At 40.2% G+C, this 19,557-nt stretch overlaps 2 protein-coding genes across 13 annotated transcripts in view; both read left to right on the forward strand.

The window, feature by feature from the left end:
- Positions 1–40: 40 nt before the first annotated feature.
- Positions 41–13,105, forward strand: PCLAF (PCNA clamp associated factor). 2 transcript variants are annotated; one of them, XM_039218641.1, is made up of 5 exons: positions 41–78; positions 4,901–5,308; positions 5,616–5,696; positions 7,844–8,006; positions 12,097–13,105. In XM_039218641.1, the coding sequence occupies exons 2-5, from the start codon at positions 5,263–5,265 to the stop codon at positions 12,140–12,142; spliced, it is 336 nt and encodes a 111-aa protein (XP_039074572.1). In that variant the 5' UTR covers positions 41–78; positions 4,901–5,262; the 3' UTR covers positions 12,143–13,105. The 2 variants fall into 2 exon arrangements, with proteins under 2 accessions (XP_039074572.1, XP_039074578.1); XM_039218647.1 differs by lacking the exon at positions 41–78 and having other exon boundaries at positions 4,758–5,308.
- Positions 13,106–18,111: 5,006 nt separating this feature from the next.
- CSNK1G1 (casein kinase 1 gamma 1) overlaps positions 18,112–19,557 on the forward strand; it is a 188,168-nt gene continuing 186,722 nt past the window's right edge. For 9 of the 11 annotated variants that reach the window (XR_005525838.1, XR_005525841.1, XR_005525840.1 and 6 more), the window contains exon 1: positions 18,404–18,604. The gene's annotated coding sequence lies outside the window, so the exon portion shown is untranslated. Of the gene's footprint in view, positions 18,179–18,403; positions 18,605–19,557 lie in introns of those variants that run through there. The other 2 variants (XM_039219050.1, XM_039219093.1) reach the window with 2 other exon arrangements.

Raw genomic sequence — 19,557 nt, forward strand, 5'->3', positions numbered from 1 at the left:
CGTGCCGCCTTCTCCTTCCCGCTTCCAGGTGTGTTTACGCTGGTGCCAGAGCTCATCTGCGCCTGATTTTTCCGCATGGTAAGATGTAGGACTCGAGAATCGGGAATTCGGCTGAGAAGACAGTGTGATTACCTATAAAAACTATAGTTGAGGAAAAGATAAAATAAAACTCTGTAATTGAGAGCCCAGCTTTTAACTTGTTCTGGTTTGAGGCACCTGGGTAAGGTTTAGTGGGTTAAGCATGGGACTGTTGACTCCCTCACAGATCACGATCTCCGAATTTCTGCGATCCAGCTTCCCTTAGGGCCCTGCGCTGGCAGCTCGGGGCCTGTTTTGGCGCCTCTCTCTCTCTCTCTCTCTCTCTCTCTCTCTCTCTGTCTGACACTTCCCTGCTTGCACGCGCTCTTGCTCGCTCATGCCCTCTGTCTCTCTCTCAAAATAAACTTTAAAAAAATTGTTCCAGTTTATGTAAAACATTTAAAATAGCACTTGCAAGCTAGAATAAGTGCTGTAAGGATTTGCTTTGGTGGTCGTGGTTTTATTAATTGTATGGTCCAATACTAGATTCACATTACTAGAACCCTTTTCTATTTAATTTTTTTTTTTTGAGCTAGGTCCCTAGGTCATTTCCCAGAGGGCCAAAACAACTCTGGAAACTCCAGGGGGGAAAACTTGTTATAAAACAGGTGCTGGGATTTGGCTCTCAAGAACGTTGACATAAATTCTCTGTAGTGATTTTTTTTTAACTCAGGTAATACTCTTTTTTTTTTTTTTTTTGCCAACAATGGCTTCTTTTTTTAAGTTTTGTATTTAAATTCCAGTTAGTTATCATACAGTAATATTAGTTTCTGATGTACAATATAGTGATTTAACACTTGCGTATGACACCTGGTGCTCATCACAAGGGCATTCCTTAATCCCCATCACCTATTTAACCTATTTGCCCATACTGCAGTGATTTTTTAAAACTCAAAGGTATTTCAACCCAAGAAGACCAGACTAGAATGTTTCACTACTCCACTCCTTTGGGACAGTGGACTGAGGAAAATTTAGCCAGACTGTTCTGGAGAGCTTAATGTCCTCTGATATATTTCATCAATATATTTTTTTAATTTTTTTTAAATATTTTTATTTATTTCTAGGAGAGAGAGAGAGAGAGACAGCGTGAGCAGGGTAGGGTCAGAGAGAGAGGGGGATACAGAATCTGAAGCAGGCTCCAGGCTCTGAGCTGGCCGTCAGCACAGATCCCGACGTGGGGCTCGAACCCACGAACCGCGAGATCATGACCTAAGCGAAAGTCGGACGCTCAACCGACTAAGCCACCCAGGCGCCCCTATATTTTTTTAATTTTTTTAATATTTTTAAATAACACTACACCCAGTGTGGCGCTCTGACAACCCTCATATCAAGAGTCGTGTTCCACCGACTGAGCCCATCAGGCGCCCCCATTAATAAATTTAATTGACTGACTTTGTTTTACATTTATAGGTTCTTCATTTCCATTAGGCCATCTAGAGTAATCATTACATTAACTGGATCCTGCTTCACCGTTTTTATGCTAATGTTTTCATTGATATAAGTAATGGAAATCATGTAAGTGTATTGATGTACATTGGGTGTAGATTGTCTTTGTTATTAACGAAAAATATATTCTATAGCTTAAAGAAATCCCAGATACTCGTGAATGTTTATTAATAGTGGATACAAATTTTGTTCATAAAAATCTTCTACATTTTATCTGTTCAGTTCCCATAATTTAAATGTTAACCTCTTGGGGCACCTGGTGGCTCAGTCAGTTAAATGTCTGACTCTTGATTTCTGCTCAGGTCATGATCTCCAAGTCCCTAAGGTCAAGCCCTGCATCAGGGTTTGCGCTGACAGCGAAAAGCCTACTTGAAATTCTTTTGTCCCCCTCTCTGCCCCTTCCCTGGCTTGCACGTTTATGCATGCTCTCTCTAAATAAGTAAATAAATAAACATTTTAAATGTTAACTTCTTGAGGACAGAGACTATGACTTTTTTTTTTTACAATAGGACTTAGTACATCATATAAATTATGATGGAATTATTAGGTCCTCAAAAATAAAGGTATTCTGGGGGCGCCTGGGTGGCTCAATTGGTTGAGTATCCAACTTCAGCTCAGGTCATGATCCCACAGTTTGTGAGTCGAAGCTCTGCACTGGGGTTGCTGCTGTCAGCATGTCAGCACAGAGCCCACTTCCGATCCTCTGCCCTCTCTCTCTCTGTGTCCCTCCCCTGCACATGCTCTCTCTCCAAAAATAAGTAAAACATCAAAAATTTTTTAAAGACTATGGGGGTCAATTGGTGAAGCGTCCATCATTCACTCAGGTCACGAGTTGGTGTGTTCTGGCCCTGTATGGGGCTCTGCTGACAGCTCAGAGCCTGGAGCCTGCTTTGGATTCTGTCTCTTTCTCTGCTCCAACCCCACACATGGTTTGTCCCTCTCAAAAATAAATGAACATTAAAAAAAAATTTTTTTAAGAATAAAGGTATTCTTTTTATTTTTAATGTTTTATTTATTTCTGAGAGAGAGAAAGAGAGAGACAGCATGAGCAGGGGAAGGTCAGAGAGAGAGGGAGATACAGAATCCGAAGACAGGCTCCAGGCTCTGAGCTAGCTGTCAGCAAGCACAGAGCCCGACGCGGGGCTCGAACCCACAAACCTTGAGATCATGACCTGAGACGAAGTCGGATGCTCTACCAACTGAGCCACCCAGGTGCCCCAAAGGTATTCTTTTTATATAAAGCATATGTTGATGATTGTAATCTCTAGTTTGTAATATATATGATATAATGCAATGCATTTACAGTCATTATCATTTATTTTTTAATTTTTAAAAAATGTTTATTTTTGAGAGACCGAGCACAAGTGGGGGAGGGGTAGAGAGAAAGAGGGAGACTAAGCAGACTCCAGGCACTGTCAGCATAGAGCCCAAGGAGGGGCTGCAGCTCACAAAACACTGAGATCATGACCTGAGCGGAAGTGAAGTCAGACGTTTAACCAACTGAGCCACCCAGGTGCCCCCCTTCTGCCTGAGCAAAGCAAGCACACCTATTTAACATGACTTAAAGATATTTTTTCGTATAAATATAGGCAGCTATTTCATGCAAATACACTACACCTTTTCTCAATGCCCTAGGCCTTTGAAATTTTCAAGTTCACACAATTCTCTGTATTTTATTTAAATAAAGGAGAGGCACTTCCTTAAAGTAAACATTTAAATTAAGAACTTTTGCAGGGTGCCTGGGTGGCTTAGTCAGTTAAACTTCCAACTTCAGCTCAGGTCGTGATCTCACAGTTGGTGAGTTCCAACCCTCCATCAGGATCTGTGCTGACAGCTGGGAGCCTGGGGCCTGCTTTGGATTCTGTGTCTCTCTCTGCCCCTCCCCTTCTCACAGTCTGTGTGTGTTTCTCTCAAAAATAAATAAATGTTAAAAAAAGTTTTTTTAAGAATTTTTGCTAGATATCATTGCTTGTTTCTTGATTTTTTTTACCTTAATATGTTTTTTCCCTACTTTTAAAAGACATACAAACATAGCTATGGTGATAAACTGCTCATGTGTGCCAAGGTATATTTGCAATTATTTCTGGCCACTTACTTGGCATGTGAACCAGGAGGAAGATCAGCAGATTTTCTATGCTGTTCTAATCTCTGCAGGGACCTGGGGTATGAGTTTGAATTAAGTAATTCAGGCCTTTGTAGAAGAAGCCACTTTAACTGAAAAGGAAATGATGTGCATTGAAGAAGTATGTATTGAGAAGGATGTGATGACAGAGAAGAAAGGAATACCCTGGGGTGTGTTGATTTTTTGGTAGGAATTCTAATGTAGTCTTAGACTCCAAGGTATAGACAAAGCTACAGGTTATTTCCAATACATTTCCTGCTATTATAATTAATTAATTGAATTATAATACGATTAGTATAATTGTAATATGTAATTTCACCTATTGTCTAGATCTTAAGATTCTTTAATTCTAAAACAAAAAGTGGTTGTTGATTCTGTTGAAGTATGGAGTAGCCTATTTTCTGAGAGTTCAAGCATAATTTATTGGAGAGAATTAATGCAGTGCGTACATTGTCAGGATTGCCTTTCAAGTGAGCATTTAACAAAATACATCCCAATGCAAACTCCTCTGATCATGTATTATGCATGGTTTTCAGAGAGTGAAAATCACTCTCCAGGGGTATTGTGAGTAATTAGAAGATAGGCATAGGGACAGAAAATAGATTATATAGATTTATAATCACTGTGTGCCAGGGATGTACCCTTAGCACATTTGGCATATTTAAAAAAAAATTTTTATATAGTTTATTTATTTTTGAGACAGAGAGAGGGAGACATAGAATCTGAAACAGGCTCCAGGATCTGAGCTGTCAGCACAGAGCCCAATGCGGGGCTCAAACCCACGAACCACAGATCATGACCTGAGCCGAAGTCAGACGCTTAACCAACTGAGCCACCCTAGGCGCCCCACATTTGGCATATTTTTAAGGAACTCTGAGACCACATAGGTCTCTGGAAGATGTTTTATTACTTTGCTCCTTTGTGTGTGTGTGTGTGTGTGTGTGTGTGTATAGAATTTACTCCGTTTTTTTTCTTTAGTTACACACCATACTAACTAAAAACTTAGAAAAGTCCTGTAAATACCTTCTTTTTCTAACATTCCATAGAATTGTTTTGTTATGGGCCCTGTAGAAAAAGTTCGTTTGAAGGTGGTTTGTTTGTTTGTTTTAAGCTCTTTATTTTGATTTGCATTTAAAAATCCGCTTCATTTCAGATTTCTCTTCCTGGAGTCAATTACCATGTATTTCACCCTGTAGTAACTTTTGAAGAAATGTAATTCCTGGGTCTTTTTTTCTTTTTCTTTTTCTTTTCCAGAGTCTTTTTTTCTAAGCAGAACTATTTCCCTAACTCAAAATCTTAGCATTTACTCTTGGGGCACCCCGAAATAGCGCCCTGGCACCTCCCACTTGGGGCAGGTACGAATCACCAGCTTCTGCAAATTTGATGGACAGAATGGTACTGAGCCAAGCCTCGCTGCTGTCATCGCTGGACACTGGCGATTGGTTGTGGGGGGACGGCGCTAAACCAATGGGAGCCGCTTCCCCGGAGAGTCCGTGGAGTGCGCGGGAAAGAGACCAATATAAACTGTGGCGGGAGATTCGTTTTTGGGTCCTTGTCCAGTTAAACACCCTCGGTTGGAAAGTCGGTTGATTGCTCTCATTGACTCGCGTTTGAACATGGTGCGGACTAAAGCGGACAGTGTCCCAGGCACCTACAGAAAAGGTGAGGAGGTTGAGCAAGGCAGTGGGGGGCAGAGGGTTCTCCCAGCAGCCCCGCTGAGGGCGAGAGAGGCCAGGGCTCCCCACCGCCCTGTGAGCCAAAATTGTACAGCCTTTCAGGAAGCAGCGGCCAGGCCTCTTTACCAGAAGGGAGGAGGGGCGCTGGCACAGGATGGTTGGCCTGCTGTTCTGTATCGTGGGGCTCTCTTCTCCAGGCGGCGGGGTCGGGGACCACGGTGAGAACGTGGCACTGAGACTCCGTGTCGAACCGTACAGCCTTGTTTTGAATGTCTCCTTTCCTCTCTCCGCAGTGGTGGCTTCTCGAGCCCCCAGGAAGGTGCTTGGTTCCTCCACTTCTGCCACTAATTCCGCGTCACTTTCGTCAAGGAAAGGTAAAAAGCTCCCCTGCAACTCTTGGAGGAACCTTTTCTAAAGGGAATCAGGCCGGGCACCGCAGTTCTGACCTGCAAGCCCCTTGACCCACCTTGGAATTTATTTTCTGAGATTCTCACACTCGAGTTTCTTCCTTGCCCTCTGATATACTGAGGGGTCCTTGGCCGCTTGATGGGTTGGGGTAAAGTTGGGGGTCACGAAAAGAATCTCAGGCCTCGGGCTTAAGGATGGACTCCATTTATCTTCAAACCTATTTTTCTTTTCTAGTTTAGTGTTTTTATTTTTAATACTGACAGATGGCCTTTTCTTGTAAGAGGCTATTTAAGCTCCCTTTTACTAGATTAGGAATTAGGACCATAGTTGAATGTGCTAATCAAGTTGTCTGCTTAGCGTAAACGTTTGTTTTCATTTTTGCATGTATTTTTGTTTCTTTGTTTTTTAGCGTGGTCTGTGTGTGTGTGTGTGTTTGTGTGTTTTCGAATTGCAGCTCCTGATACTGCCTTTGGGACATTAGGAGGGAAAACTTGGCCCGTTGAAATAGTTTCACACTGTTCCTTCTGTGCAAGGAGAGGTTGAGAAAATATCATGCCATCTGGTGCCTCATTCCTTTCCTAGGAAGTTGAGCAGTTAGGAAGATTAATTCCACAAGGCCTAGTTAAGAACATACAGGAAAGCACTGTGAAGAACTTCATGGGTTCTTAAGTTAACTTAAACTTCCGCCTGTTCCAAATATTTTATTAGAAACAATTTACTAAGGAAATATATATATGTACTAATTTGCTCTCTTTAGATATAAAGATATATATAAAGTTTATAAAGTGTCAAAAGTTTAAAAGTGATGAATTTATTGAGAATATTCCATACCTGTACCATTAAATTCCGCTTGGGGCTACATCCCATTGTCTGGTCCCCTGAGCATTGCCAGAGTCAACTGAATGGGCCCTAAATGAATATACGTTAGCCACACGTACCCCTTAATGCATTTTAAAGATCTCTATTTTTTTTTTTTTTTAGTTTACTTATTTTTGAGAGACAGAGAGAGAGTGCAGAGGAGGGGCAGAGAGAGAGGGAGGGAGAGAATCTCAGGCATGCTCCAAGCTGTCAACACAAAGCCAGACAGAGGGATCACACTCACAAACCTGGAGATAATGATCTGAGCTGAAATCAAGAGTCAGACTCTTAATCAACTGAGCCACCTAGGCACCCTTTTTAAGTTTTCTTTAACAGGGAGAGTTTGTGACAAATGTGTTTAAAGTAAAAGATCTATGTAGTGACTCAGTAATTTGCACATCTTGCTCTTCTAACCATTATTTCATTAAGAGGCAAAAATTTTTCCTCTATATTACTGTTTTAAAATAATAGGGAATTGGGGCACCTGGTTGGCTCAGTTGGTGGAGCATGTGACTCTTTACCTCAGCGTCATGAGTTCAAGCCCTACATTGGATGTAGAACTTACTTAAAAAATCAGGACTTGGATTTACCTTATGAACTGAAAAGGAGCCAAGAACCTTGAAAAGTGAAACCTAATTTTGTGGCACCTTTCATTAACATTGCTGTATATTTGTTTTGCCTTTCACAGGTGCTTTAACTAAATGACTTTGTTAAGTAATATTTTGGTGGTTTACACTACACAGTCCTACGTCATATTAGGAAAAAAATGTATCATGCTTAATTGTTAAAATTCTTTTTAATTTTTGAGAGAGAGTGAGAGACAGAGCACGAGTGGGGGGCAGCCAGAGAGAGAGGGAGACACAGAATCTGAAGCAGGCTCCAGGGTCTGAGCTGTCAGCACAGAACCTGACTCAACACTGAGCCTGACATGGAGCTTGAACTCACAAACAATGAGATCATGACCTGAGCCACAAGCTCTGCTTGTGGATAAATTATGAAGAATATTTGCCAGTTGTAAAAATTGTGTTAATTTTATTCTCCTAGGATAAAAGATTAATAAAATATTATACATTATATTAGACCAATGTATAATACACTATTGACTAAATGCAGCTTTATCATCTCACATTTTCTAATTATTTTAAGATGAACATAATACCATATACTCTTTAGATTTGATGTTAAAGAATTGTTTCCCTTTAAGGAATGGCAATTGTATCCTTAGTTCTGACTTCCATCTGTTTATATTTTATAGTCGAAAATAAGTATGCAGGAGGGAATCCAGTTTGTGTGCGCCCAACTCCCAAGTGGCAAAAAGGAATCGGAGAATTCTTCAGGCTGTCCCCTAAAGATTCTGACAAAGAGAATCGGATTCCTGAAGAGGCAGGAAGCAGTGGCTTAGGAAAAGCAAAAAGAAAGTAAGTTTTTCATTCTGGAATATAAAGAAAATACTTAAATTCTTTTAAAAAATTGTTTTTAATGTTTTATTTATTTTTGAGAGAGAGAGACAGTGCACCAGAAGGGGAGGGGCAGAGAGAGAGGGAGAAACTGAAGCCGGCTCCAAGCCCTGAGCTATCAGCACAGAGCCTAACATGAGGCTCAAACCTACAAAGCGTTGGATGCTTAACTGACTGAGCCACCCAGGTGCCCCAAAATGCTTGTATTCTTGAAAATAAAAGACAAGTGGGAATTGAGTAACTTTAAAGTTTCTCCTTGAACAGATAAGAAGACACAAACCAGAGGTTTTTTCAAACTTGTACTACTCTCTTCTTCTAAGTCACTCCTAAATTTCAAACATCATTGAAAGGTATTATTTTTACTTGTTTCAGTCACTCAGAGGATCAGTTCCCAATCTGTGCTATGTTATTAACCATGAACTTTCTGTCTTTATTCTTTAATTTTTTACTATTTTTTATAATCTTTTTTCAAAAAAGCAATTTCTATGTGGGTTTATGTAGCATCAATTCTGTTATGTCCACACCTCAAAAAACTAGTTCAGCTTCCACAAGAAATAAATAACCAATGTAGGAGAGTGGGAAAATCTAGAAATCCCTATCACGTAGAAAATCACAACTAACACCATGGTGTATTTTCTTTCCAACTTCTCTAAGAATACGTAAAAATACTTCAAAAACAAAACAAGGTGGGAATAAAACTGCATGCATACAGAGTTGAATGTACACACTTTTTAAAGAAGATTATTGAATCATGCTTTTTAAGCTTTTAATGTCAGGAATATACTCAAGATAGATGTTAAGCAAAAATTCTGCACTGAAAACATACCAAGTATCAGTAGCAATTATTTCTAGGTAATATTCATTCAACAACAAACATACTTTTAAGAATCAGGACAAAAATAATGCATGCCACTTGAAAAAAAAGGCAAAGAAAAGCCACTTTTTAAAAAATAGAGTTATAAGTAATAGGATCTAGGCTTTTTAAACAATTTTGAAAAATTGTGGTTCATAAACAGATTATTTGACTGGAGATAAGGGGAATGGTGAGCATGAGTGGCCAGATGGTGCCATATCACGGTCATTATGATGCCCCGTGATTTAAGACCCTGCTAGCTATCTCTCCTGTTACCAGCCAGGAGCCTGTGATCCTCCAACAAACCAAGCAGCAAGTCTGACCCAGGACACAGGGCACCAACATGAGCAAGGGAATGGTGGCCAGGCTCAGTCTGGGGCTGCTGCTTCTGGCACTGTCCTATCAACACAGATTTATTCACGTGTTCCTTTAACCAGCACACCAGGTCCTTTGAGCCTACGATGTCCACCTGCACCCTGTAGTTAGCAGGCATTCTCCTTGTAGTCTTGCTTGCTTTTCTATATCTCTCCTGTTAAACAGACCCAGGCCAAGGAACATCTATTGTTCATCAGTGCATATTCTAAAGCCCAATCCATATGCGACTAGAAGTCCAATGTGACAAGGAAAACACAGGTCTTGATCAGATCTACTCATTCCACTCTTTATTAACACAGAAAATATGAGTCCCCAGGTGGACTGACTTACAGAACATCTGAAAGATTTGACTAGAAAACAAATGCCAATATTAAATCTGCTGGGAGTTTCACATACAAGACTGAGGAGAGAGAAAGACACAAAATTAATGATGTGACTAGGGGCACAGGTCATGACTTCAGCTCAGGTCATAATCTTACCATCTGTGAGTTCGAACTCCATGTGTCTCTGTGCTGACAGCTCAGAGGCTGGAACCTGCTTTGGATTCTGTGTCTTTCCGTCTCTCTGCTCCTCCTCTGCTCAAGCTCTGTCTCTCTCTCAAAAATGAACATTAAAAAAATTTTTTTTAAAGAAATAGACACTCCATGAAATTTTTGGTTCACATATTCACACACTGATGCTTAGATGTTATAGTATCCAGTATGGCTATAATAGCCACTAGAAGTGTTAAGTTAAACCATTTCTTTTTTTTTTTTTTTATTCATTCATTCATTCATTTATTTAGAGAGTATGAGTGGAGAAGGGGCAAAGAGAGAGGGAGAGAGAAAATCCCAAGCAGGCTCCATGGGGCTCGATGCGGGGCTTGTTATCACAAACCATGAGATCCTGACCTGAAATCAAGAGTTGGATGCCTAACTGACGAACTCCCCAGGCACGCTAGATTTTTTTTTAAGTAATCTCTACACCTGACATGGGGCTCAGACCTACAATCCAAGATCAAGAGTTGCATGCTCCACTGACTGAACCAGCCAGGCACCTCTTTTTGGCAATCTTTACACCCAACATGGGGCTCAAACTTACAACACTGAAGTCACAAGTTGTATGCTCATCTGACTGAGCCAGCCAGGCATCCCTGTTATGAGATATTTAAAAGGAATGTCAAACTCTGGATCAGTAACTAAATATTGGATTTTAATAGACTTGCTTTCATGATTCTGTAAGTTTATTCTAGTTCCCTGTCACTGTCTGGCACCTTGTTCTTTCTCATTCTGATATAACAGGTTAATAGTCAATATTAGCTCTAGAATATATTACGACCCTCTTGAATTATTTGTGACTTCTACTAAAGGAAACAAAATATTTGGCAATGTAGCCAAATATGACTATAACATTGATCATCATAATAAAACCTATATTACAGGCTTTCAGTTATATGGAGAAAGATTACACATCTATTCTCATGAAGAACTTTGATCCATGGTATAATAAAATTTATGACATAAAACTAAGTAATAGAGGTTTATATTATTCCTTTAGGCCCCTTTATTTCTAGGAGAGAGAGAGAGAGAGACAGTGTGAGCAGTGGAGGGTCAGAGAGAGAGGAAGTCACAGACTGAAACAGGCTCCAGGCTCTGAGCTGGCAGTCAGCACAGAGCCCGACGCGGGGCTCGAACCCACGACCCGAAAGATCATGACCTAAGCAAAAGTCGGACGCTTAACCGACTAAGCCACCCAGGCGCCCTCAATAGATTTATTTTTGATAGTAGATAATAAATTACCAGTTTATCAGAAGAAGTTCTGCTATAAACTCCCTAATTAATAATCTGAAACATGGCTACTCCTACAGCTTTCTTTTTCTCACAAAGGCAGGTAAAACTCACTTCAGTTGCATGGAGGGGAAGTCAGATGAAGAAAGACTATCTACTTAAAACCTTGAATAGAAAGATCTATGATACATAAAGTACAGCAGGTCCTTGCAAAAACTATGCCTGGCTCATGGTAGTGTTCATTTGTTAACCTGATTTAACTTCTAGGAAAATACAATGAAGACCTCTTGGTAATCTAATAGTAGGTAAGTCAATGATAGTCTCATACCAAGTTAGAATACCTTTGTTTTAGCTTCCTTCTTTCACTACTTAGCTCTATTACCATTTAGGCTTATGGGATCTAATTTGAAAACTGCTTATTTCAGGAAAGATCTCATAGATCTTCATCAGCTCTAAAAAAAATTCTGCTTTATGGTTAAATTTTTCATGGACTTCTCTATAAAAGTAATGAGTACAAAATGGCTTTGGGATAATGTAAATTGTTTTTACCATTTGCAAAAGCTGTAACTACCCTATGCAAACTGAACCAATTTTGAGGTTTTTCCAATTAGGTACTACGTTTATATGGTTCAAAAGGATATATAGTCAAATATGACAACTTGGTATGTTTTCTCTGCTCAAATGGATTGGTTAATTTTTTTGCTTTTTATTATCACACAGTCCTTGCTGTATGAAGGATTATACTGTTTATTAATCCACTTAACCTGTTGACAGAAGATGCTATAGAATTAGAGATTCTCTTTTTAATAAAAGTGGCAATATATCCTAAAGGAGAAACACTGATTTGACAAATTAACAGGCAAAATAAAAATTTTGTTGCTCTAGTACTTGGAATTTGTAGGTGTTTGTCAACTAATGAGTTTAATTTTCTCTCATTTCTATTCACTTGACGAGACCCATTACACAATTAAGCTTCATCATTTATATAGGTTGATAACTGTTTTTTTTAACCAGTTGATACTCAGGCAACTACTGATGTTCTCTTTTCTTTTCACAGAGCATGTCCTTTGCCACCTGATGACACAGATGACGAAAAAGAATAGAAATGTTTTAATTCATCCTTGACTAATTGTCGTCTGTTTATTATTCTAGGATGTAAATTTGCATAAATGTATTTGTTCCAATTAGCTTTGTTGAATAGGCATTTAATTTAAAAAATGAGGCTTATATAGAGTTACTCAAAAGCAAGTGATTATGATATTGGAGAATTTGTAAGATTCATTATGGTTACTTACCTTAGTATTCAATATAATGCAGTATTTGGTTTCTTTTACCTGTTATTAAACTTCTTGTTCTTGCTAAAAATTAATCATTGCTGGTGTTCTAATTACAAATCTGCTGTATTTGAGATTTTCTTAGAGCTTTGTACTGCTGCCATTTTTATTGGCATTTGATTATTGGAATGGTGCCATATTTTTGTTCCTTTTATTTGCTTTAAGAAGCAGAGTTAGATTTTTGCACGTTAAAAAAACTCAGTATTAAGTAAACTGAACCTATACCCTTTTTAAGAAAGAGGGCCAAAGATGCAATGTGGAAGAAATTTAGATGGCTATGTATCTTCTCCTTAAGGGCAATTTGGCCTCAGGATTTAAACAGCTGTTAAAGCTACTAACAACAACAAAACAGATAAAATAAGAATTTTTGAATTAGACAGGAAGATTTCATAGACTACACTAAAAGAGAGAAATCTTCCTGTAAATGAATTTGATTCAGTATCATAAAATACAACCTTTTGGGCCTATACTTTTCAAATAGGAAATCAATAAAACATAAAAGGCAAATCATGCCATAAATCCAGGGATATGTCTAGAGTACTTAGAGCCACCATTATATATTTTAAGATAACCAGGGGTATAATTGAAGAGGTGGGTATAATATAACTAAGTAACTGATAATTCTTGCTTCCTCATCACACTTTTTGCTTCCTGATAATTCTATTGTCAAAGTTTACCATGTTTTAACAAGTATGTTCTTCATTGTTAATAAATGAATACTTATTTTCACAATAGATTATCCATTTGTGTGCTTCCTAAGATTATATACTAGATATTTCTATTTTTTTCCCTTCCAAATACAAATCAGTGCATTGACCTGATTTTATCCACTTCCAAACTAAGTTCTGATGATTGTAGATTATATTTCTTTGTTTTGTCTTTTAGAGATGGATATTAAACAGAATATTACCGAATTGAGAGCCAAGTTTTTATCCTAACTACAGTACTTCCTTGATAATTAGTTTTCTTATTAAGGAGTAGCTCAAACCAACTCAATTAAAGTCAACTTTTGATGGATCTGAAACCTCATTTGCTATTTTTTTTTAATGTTTTATTTCTAGGAGAGAGAGAGAGAGACAGCGTGAGCCAGGGAGGGTCAGAGAGAGAGGGAGTCACAGACTGAAACAGGCTTCAGGCTCTGAGCTGGCAGTCAGCACAGAGCCCGACGCGGGGCTCGAACCCACGAACTGCGAGATCATGACCTAAGCAAAAGTCGGACGCTTAACCGACTAAGCCACCCAGGCACCCCTGATTTGCTGTTTTTCACTGATGGAGAGAGAAACCTTATGGTGCTGTGTCCAATGAAGTCTAATAGTGATATGCAACTGTTTCTAAAAAATTTGACCTAAAGTACCTAGTCTTTCCAAATATACAACATATAATGATGTCTCACTTTAGTCAGTCAGAGATTCCATGTAATCTGCTTCCTTGTCAAAACTTTTGTAAAATATTGGCAATTTAGCCTCTTCTCAACATAAGGGAAGTACAGACTCCCTGTTTCCATTGAAAATTGAGTCAAAAAATAAAATTTATACATTAAAAAGATAATTAAACTTAAGTTTGTAATTTTGTACGCTTCACAAAGTTAATCTGGTTTTCCTCCTTGAATATATTATTAAAACTTAATACTAGTGTTAATATCTTTGCCAAACAACGATTAAAACTACTTTCCTGGAGGGGCGCCTGGGTGGCTTAGTCGGTTAAGCGTATGACTTTCACTTAGGTCATGATCTCACGGTTCGTGGGTTCGAGCCCCGCGTCGGGCTCTGTGCTGACTGCCAGCTCAGAGCCTGGAGCCTGTTTCAGTCTGTGACTCCCTCTCTCTCTGACCTTCCCCTGTTCACGCTGTCTCTCTCTCTCCTAGAAATAAAAAAAAAAAAAAAAAAAACTACTTTCCTGGAATTTTTGACCATTGTGAGGATCATACGTATTTTGCATTTACTTAATTTCAAGGAAGAGCAGTACTATAGTTAGAGTTGTGTGTGTGCTCAAAGATTTATGACAAATGCTTATCATTTTTTTAAAAAGCAGAAAATAAAGCCTAAATTTTCTGAACCTTTCCATATGTATATATACACTGTTTACAGATTTCACTGTACTTAGAATGTGTCATGCTAATTCACTTTTAGAAAAATTGAATGTTCAGCTGGGCCTTGGTCCAACCAACATTGTCCTAATGGTTCTTTTTACCTTTGAGGATAGCAAACGGAGGTGGGAGAGATCATCAGTGAATCAAAACTTCACTGACCAAGAACTCATCTTGTTCAACCAAAGCCAGTTACAGCTGTTCATTAGGTGAACTGTTTTATTAGTTGGCGATTCTAATTATGAAAAATGTTATGAGTTAAAAATTATAATTTCTCTAACTCCCCTCCTTTTATACTTGTGTCTGTCCTTGGAATAACTCATAAGTTCTTCCTTCCACATTATAACCTTTAGGTATTTCAAGATAGCTGTCACATCTTTAGCCTTTATTCTTCTCTTCCTAAGGCTAACCATTCTATTGTTTATGTCATATGTGTCTTAAGTGAGTCCTTTTGTTAAGTGTGTCTTTTGTGTTATATATTGCTTAGACATTTAAGTGGTAAATTGGGGCTACATTTCTTCTAACCAATCCCAAGTATTCACTAACTGTTAAGACTCTAGTTTGGGTATTGTTTATATTTGGAGATGGCAATGAATTCTAGAGTATTTAAATATTAATTTAAGAACACTTAAATATTAATTATTGAGTAACAGAGTGTTAGCTTAAAAATTTTTTTAATGTTTATTTTTGAGAGAGAGAGAGACAGCGAGTGAGCTGGGGAGGGGCAAAGATAGGGGGAGACAGAATCTGAAGCAGGCTCCAGGCTCTGAGCTGTCAGCACAGAGCCCGATGTGGGGCTTGAACTCACCAACCATGAGGTCATGACCTGAGCTGAAGTCAGCCACTTAACCAGATGAGCCACCCAGGAGCCCCTGAGTGTTAGTTTTTTTAAACTATTTAAAAATGTTATTTGTTTACTTACTTTTAAAATAATCTTTATACCAATGTGGAGCTCAAACGCATGGCCCGGAGATTAAGAGTCTCATGCTCTTCTGACTGAGCCAGGCAGTCTCCCTAGGTTTTTAAAAAATAAACATTAGTCTCCCTAGGTTTTAAAAAAATAATTTTAAAGTTTATTTATATTTGAGAGAGAGAGAGAGAAAATGATCGGGGGAGGAACAGACAGGAAGAGAGAGAACCCCAAGCAGGCTCCACACTGTCAGCATGGAGCCCAATATGGGGCTCAAATTCAAATGGTGAGATCATGACCTGAGCCAAAACCAAAAGCCCGATGCTTAATCAACTGCACCACCCAGGAGCCCATGATACCCTAATTTTCTTAAATGATTATAAGGGACAATTAAAAAAAATGAAAAAAACTTTCAAGAGATTGGGGAGAAAAGACTGGAGGTCCCATGATGATCTACAGGATGAAAGAACTGTTCTGACTTTGAAAGCTATTTGACATCTAGTCCAGATCTGAGAGCACTGTCTTAGTTATGGTTTGTATTAAGAATATCCCTCCAGTACTGCTCACAAAATCCGGAAAATGTAGTTAACCCACATAGTTTTAGGTGTGGATTTTGCTGTACAACTTTAGAGGTCTCGAAGCAATGACTAAGCTGAAAATGATAGAATTATAGAAGTTGTATGATCATTTAGTAGCTAAATCAGTTATTGATACACCTATGCAAAAGCGGCTGAATAATAAAAGAGAACTGTAGGAAGAGAGGATTTAAATGAATGTTTTTATAACTCATTTCCTCAGGCAATGGGAAAAATGAATGATGCACAGGAACCTACATTTCTATATTGGCCACTACCACATATAATCTTAACTACCCAATAAAGTATTTCTTTCTATATAACACATTTACCATAATCTTGTTTTAAGGTATAGATACATCTAAGTCCACCATAGTTTTAGTTAAGTCATTGCTCATAGGGCTCAATAGTTTTGTTTTCCTAATTAAAATTTTTTTTATTCTATTGGCAATTGAAATACTATCCTCTATTTTGTCATGGTATTAGGTTTAAAACTTGTCACCTACAGCCATGGTTTTTTTGTTGTTTTTTTGTAAGTACTCTCTATATTCAACATGGGACTCGAACTTACATGCTCTACTCACTGAGCCAGTCAGGTACCTCTTTAAAAGAACTATTAATTACTGGATGTTTTCAGATTCCATTTGAAATTTTTTATGTATATGCATGTCCATAGCAACTTCCATGTATATGCATGTCCATAGCAAAGGTTGAAATGTTTTAGACTTCGTAAGCCACCTACTATTAACTTGATTCTCAAGTGATTTCCTAAAGGTTTTGCTGAACTGTCTAGGGTAAATCAATTTAATGCTGTCTCATGTGTACAGGAAACCAACAGACCTGCTCTCTTTTAAGTTACCAAAGCTTATTTCCTCTGCCCCAGATGAAGTGGACAACAGTTCAATACTGGTGACTAAGAGGCTATCAAACCAATAAAATTGGGGCCAGCAGTTGTAAGTACACTCACAGCCATGGAATATAGAACAGATTCAGTAATTACTCAAGCTTTACTGCCTTTTTTTTTTTTAAGTTATTTATTTTGAGAAAGAGAGCAGGGGAGGGGTAGAGAGAGGGAGAGAGAATCCTAAGCAGGCTCCACGCTGTTAAGTGAGGAGCCCAATGCAGGGCTTGAATTCACCAACCCTGAGATCATGACCTGAGCAGATATCAAGAGTCGGATGCCTAATCAACTGAGCCACCCAGGTGCCCCCAAGCTTTGCTGCTTTAAGCAGACATATCCAAGATAAGAAAGTCCATCCAAGATTTGTACTAATTTTTTTTCTAAATACCCAACTACATTCCTCTGAATATTTAAGTGCCATAGATATATGGGTCATTTTTCTTTTTTCTTTTACAAAATTTTTATTTTTGAGAGAGAGTGCAGGCGCTGGAGTTGCAGAGGGAGAGGGAGATACAGAATCTGAAGCAGGCTCCAGGCTCTGAGCTGTCAGCATAGAGCCCTACATGGGGCTAGAACTCAAACTGAGGTCATGACCTGAGCCAAAGTCAGGTTCTTATTAACCCACTGAGCCACCTAGACACCCATGTTACGGGTCATGTTTCTAAAGCTAGGATTCATTATATTGGGTCTTATCATAGTCCACAGTTTCCCCTGAATACTTTCAAAATCCAGATTACCCTGACAGAAGAATAAATGAGGTCTCATAACATTTTCCTTGTCCACAGTGTAGGTATGAAAGTTTGTTTTGAGTGGAGGATTAAACATCTTCCTCCTTACCCAGCTTGATTACTGGCCTTTTTTGACCTTTTCTCATTTTTAAGAATCAAGATCATTCTACAAGATTGACAGCCAATCGTTGTTTTTCCCTTCCACTGAAGCGAGGTTATTTCCAGATCGTACACAAACGTGTAATTCTCAGAGAAGATAGGTGAAGAGAAAACTTTTCTCAGCAGTCGGTTTCAGAGGCTGTCACAGGAGGAAGTGCCTGAAAAAGCTTTCATAGCATTGAAGATTTTTTTTTTAAACCCAGTTGAAACATAACTGAAAATCCACAAGAGGGAGATGCTTGCTAAATCGCCAGAAAATAACTCCTACGAGGGACCAAAGCGAGCCTTAGGAAGAGCCAATAGGTCGGCCTGCGACTGAGAGCGGGAGGGAGCAGGTGTATATAGTGACTGAGGGTTGGCGGGGGGACTACAGACGAAGGGAAAAGCAAGTTGGGCTCCGTGTCTCTGGTAGCGAAGTGTGTCCCGTCTAAGGCCAGGAGCAAAAGGTAAAAGGGTGTTGCCGAAGATGAGCACCCACTCGCACTACCTTTTGGTAGTTCCAAAAGAAATGGGGGTGGTTGTCTTTGAAGGCACTTCCGCTTAGCAACCCCACGCGGTTGCTAGGGAGGGGCAGTAGCGGGGATGACCCGGAAGTGGTGGTGTCCATTTCTCACTGCCTGCTTTAAGTTTGTCCTATCGGGAGCGCCAGGGTGCTCTGCGCCGGGCCGAGGGTGGGGCCAGCATTAGTGGTTCCGGCTCGGCTTCTATAGCCCCCCGGCTCCTCGCTTTCCCCCCTCCCCTCCCGCACCTCTCCTCCCTCCCGCTGCTGGGAAAGAGAGAAGCCACCACTGCGGGTGGGTAGAGAAGCACTCGGCGCCTCCGGGAGGGGACCGCGCCCGCCCCTTCTGAGCCTCTAAGTACGGCCAGACCAGGTACTCACTCCGGCTTCGATGGGGTCCTAGAGGCAAGAGCCTGAGGGTGTGCGCGTCTGTAGGGGCTGGTGGGGGCCCCTTCTCCGGGTTGGGGAGGGGGACGGCGGAGATCCTGGGTGGGGCGCAGGCCGGCGTGTGTGTCTTTGGCGGCTTGCGGGGGTGGAATGGGGGGTTTGGGGGACACCGCTGGCGGAGAGTTTCGGGTGGCCAGCTCGAGGTTGCGGAGGAGGCGCTCCCTCGGATGCAGAAGACTTCGGCCGGAGTGGACCGGGAGTTTGCCCCCTGGAGGATTCCCTCTGAAACGGGGAGCATCCTCGGGTCCAAAAGGGGAGCATGGACCTCGTCAGAGTGGTTGGGGCAATTCCTTGCTTCCCTTGCCTACCCACCTGAAACGGAGCACGGCTTCCAGGGTTGTGGGGGTTTGTGAGTCGGCTGGGCACCGCGGGGAGCCGCCCTTGGCGGAGCTAGGGCAGAAGAGTGGGTAAGGAGACCTCCCTCCACCCAACTTCCGTGTGCTTCTCCACTTCTGCCTTTACTGCTTTCTCGCCCGAGAGTCCTTGCCGGATAGGTACCCCCAAGTGGGAAAGCATCACAACCTATATGAAAGGGTGGAACTGGATTCGTTGCCCCTAAATGGTACTTCAGATGTTTGGAAAGTGCCAGAATGGCATATTGAACCAGGTCTCCCAGCTCGACATTAAATGTTATAAATTGTCTTCGAAAAGTGCAGTACGGAAAAGCACCCGACTACAGCCTAGTCGGGCATAGCCTTGTTTGGTAGATATGCGTATTTGTAAAAAATGGATTGGGGGAACCATATAGATACAGAGGTCTAGGCGAGACATGTTGAGGCAAGCCTCTTTTTCCATTCTGTTTCTTACCTGCCAGTAAGCCTGTCCTAGTTTAAATGAAGCAGAAAGACCCTCTTCATTTATATTTCAGTTAGCGACTGA

The sequence above is a fragment of the Hyaena hyaena genome, unplaced genomic scaffold, assembly GCF_003009895.1.
Source record: "Hyaena hyaena isolate Hyena2069 unplaced genomic scaffold, ASM300989v1 scaffold_15, whole genome shotgun sequence".
NCBI classification, from domain to species: domain Eukaryota; kingdom Metazoa; phylum Chordata; class Mammalia; order Carnivora; family Hyaenidae; genus Hyaena; species Hyaena hyaena.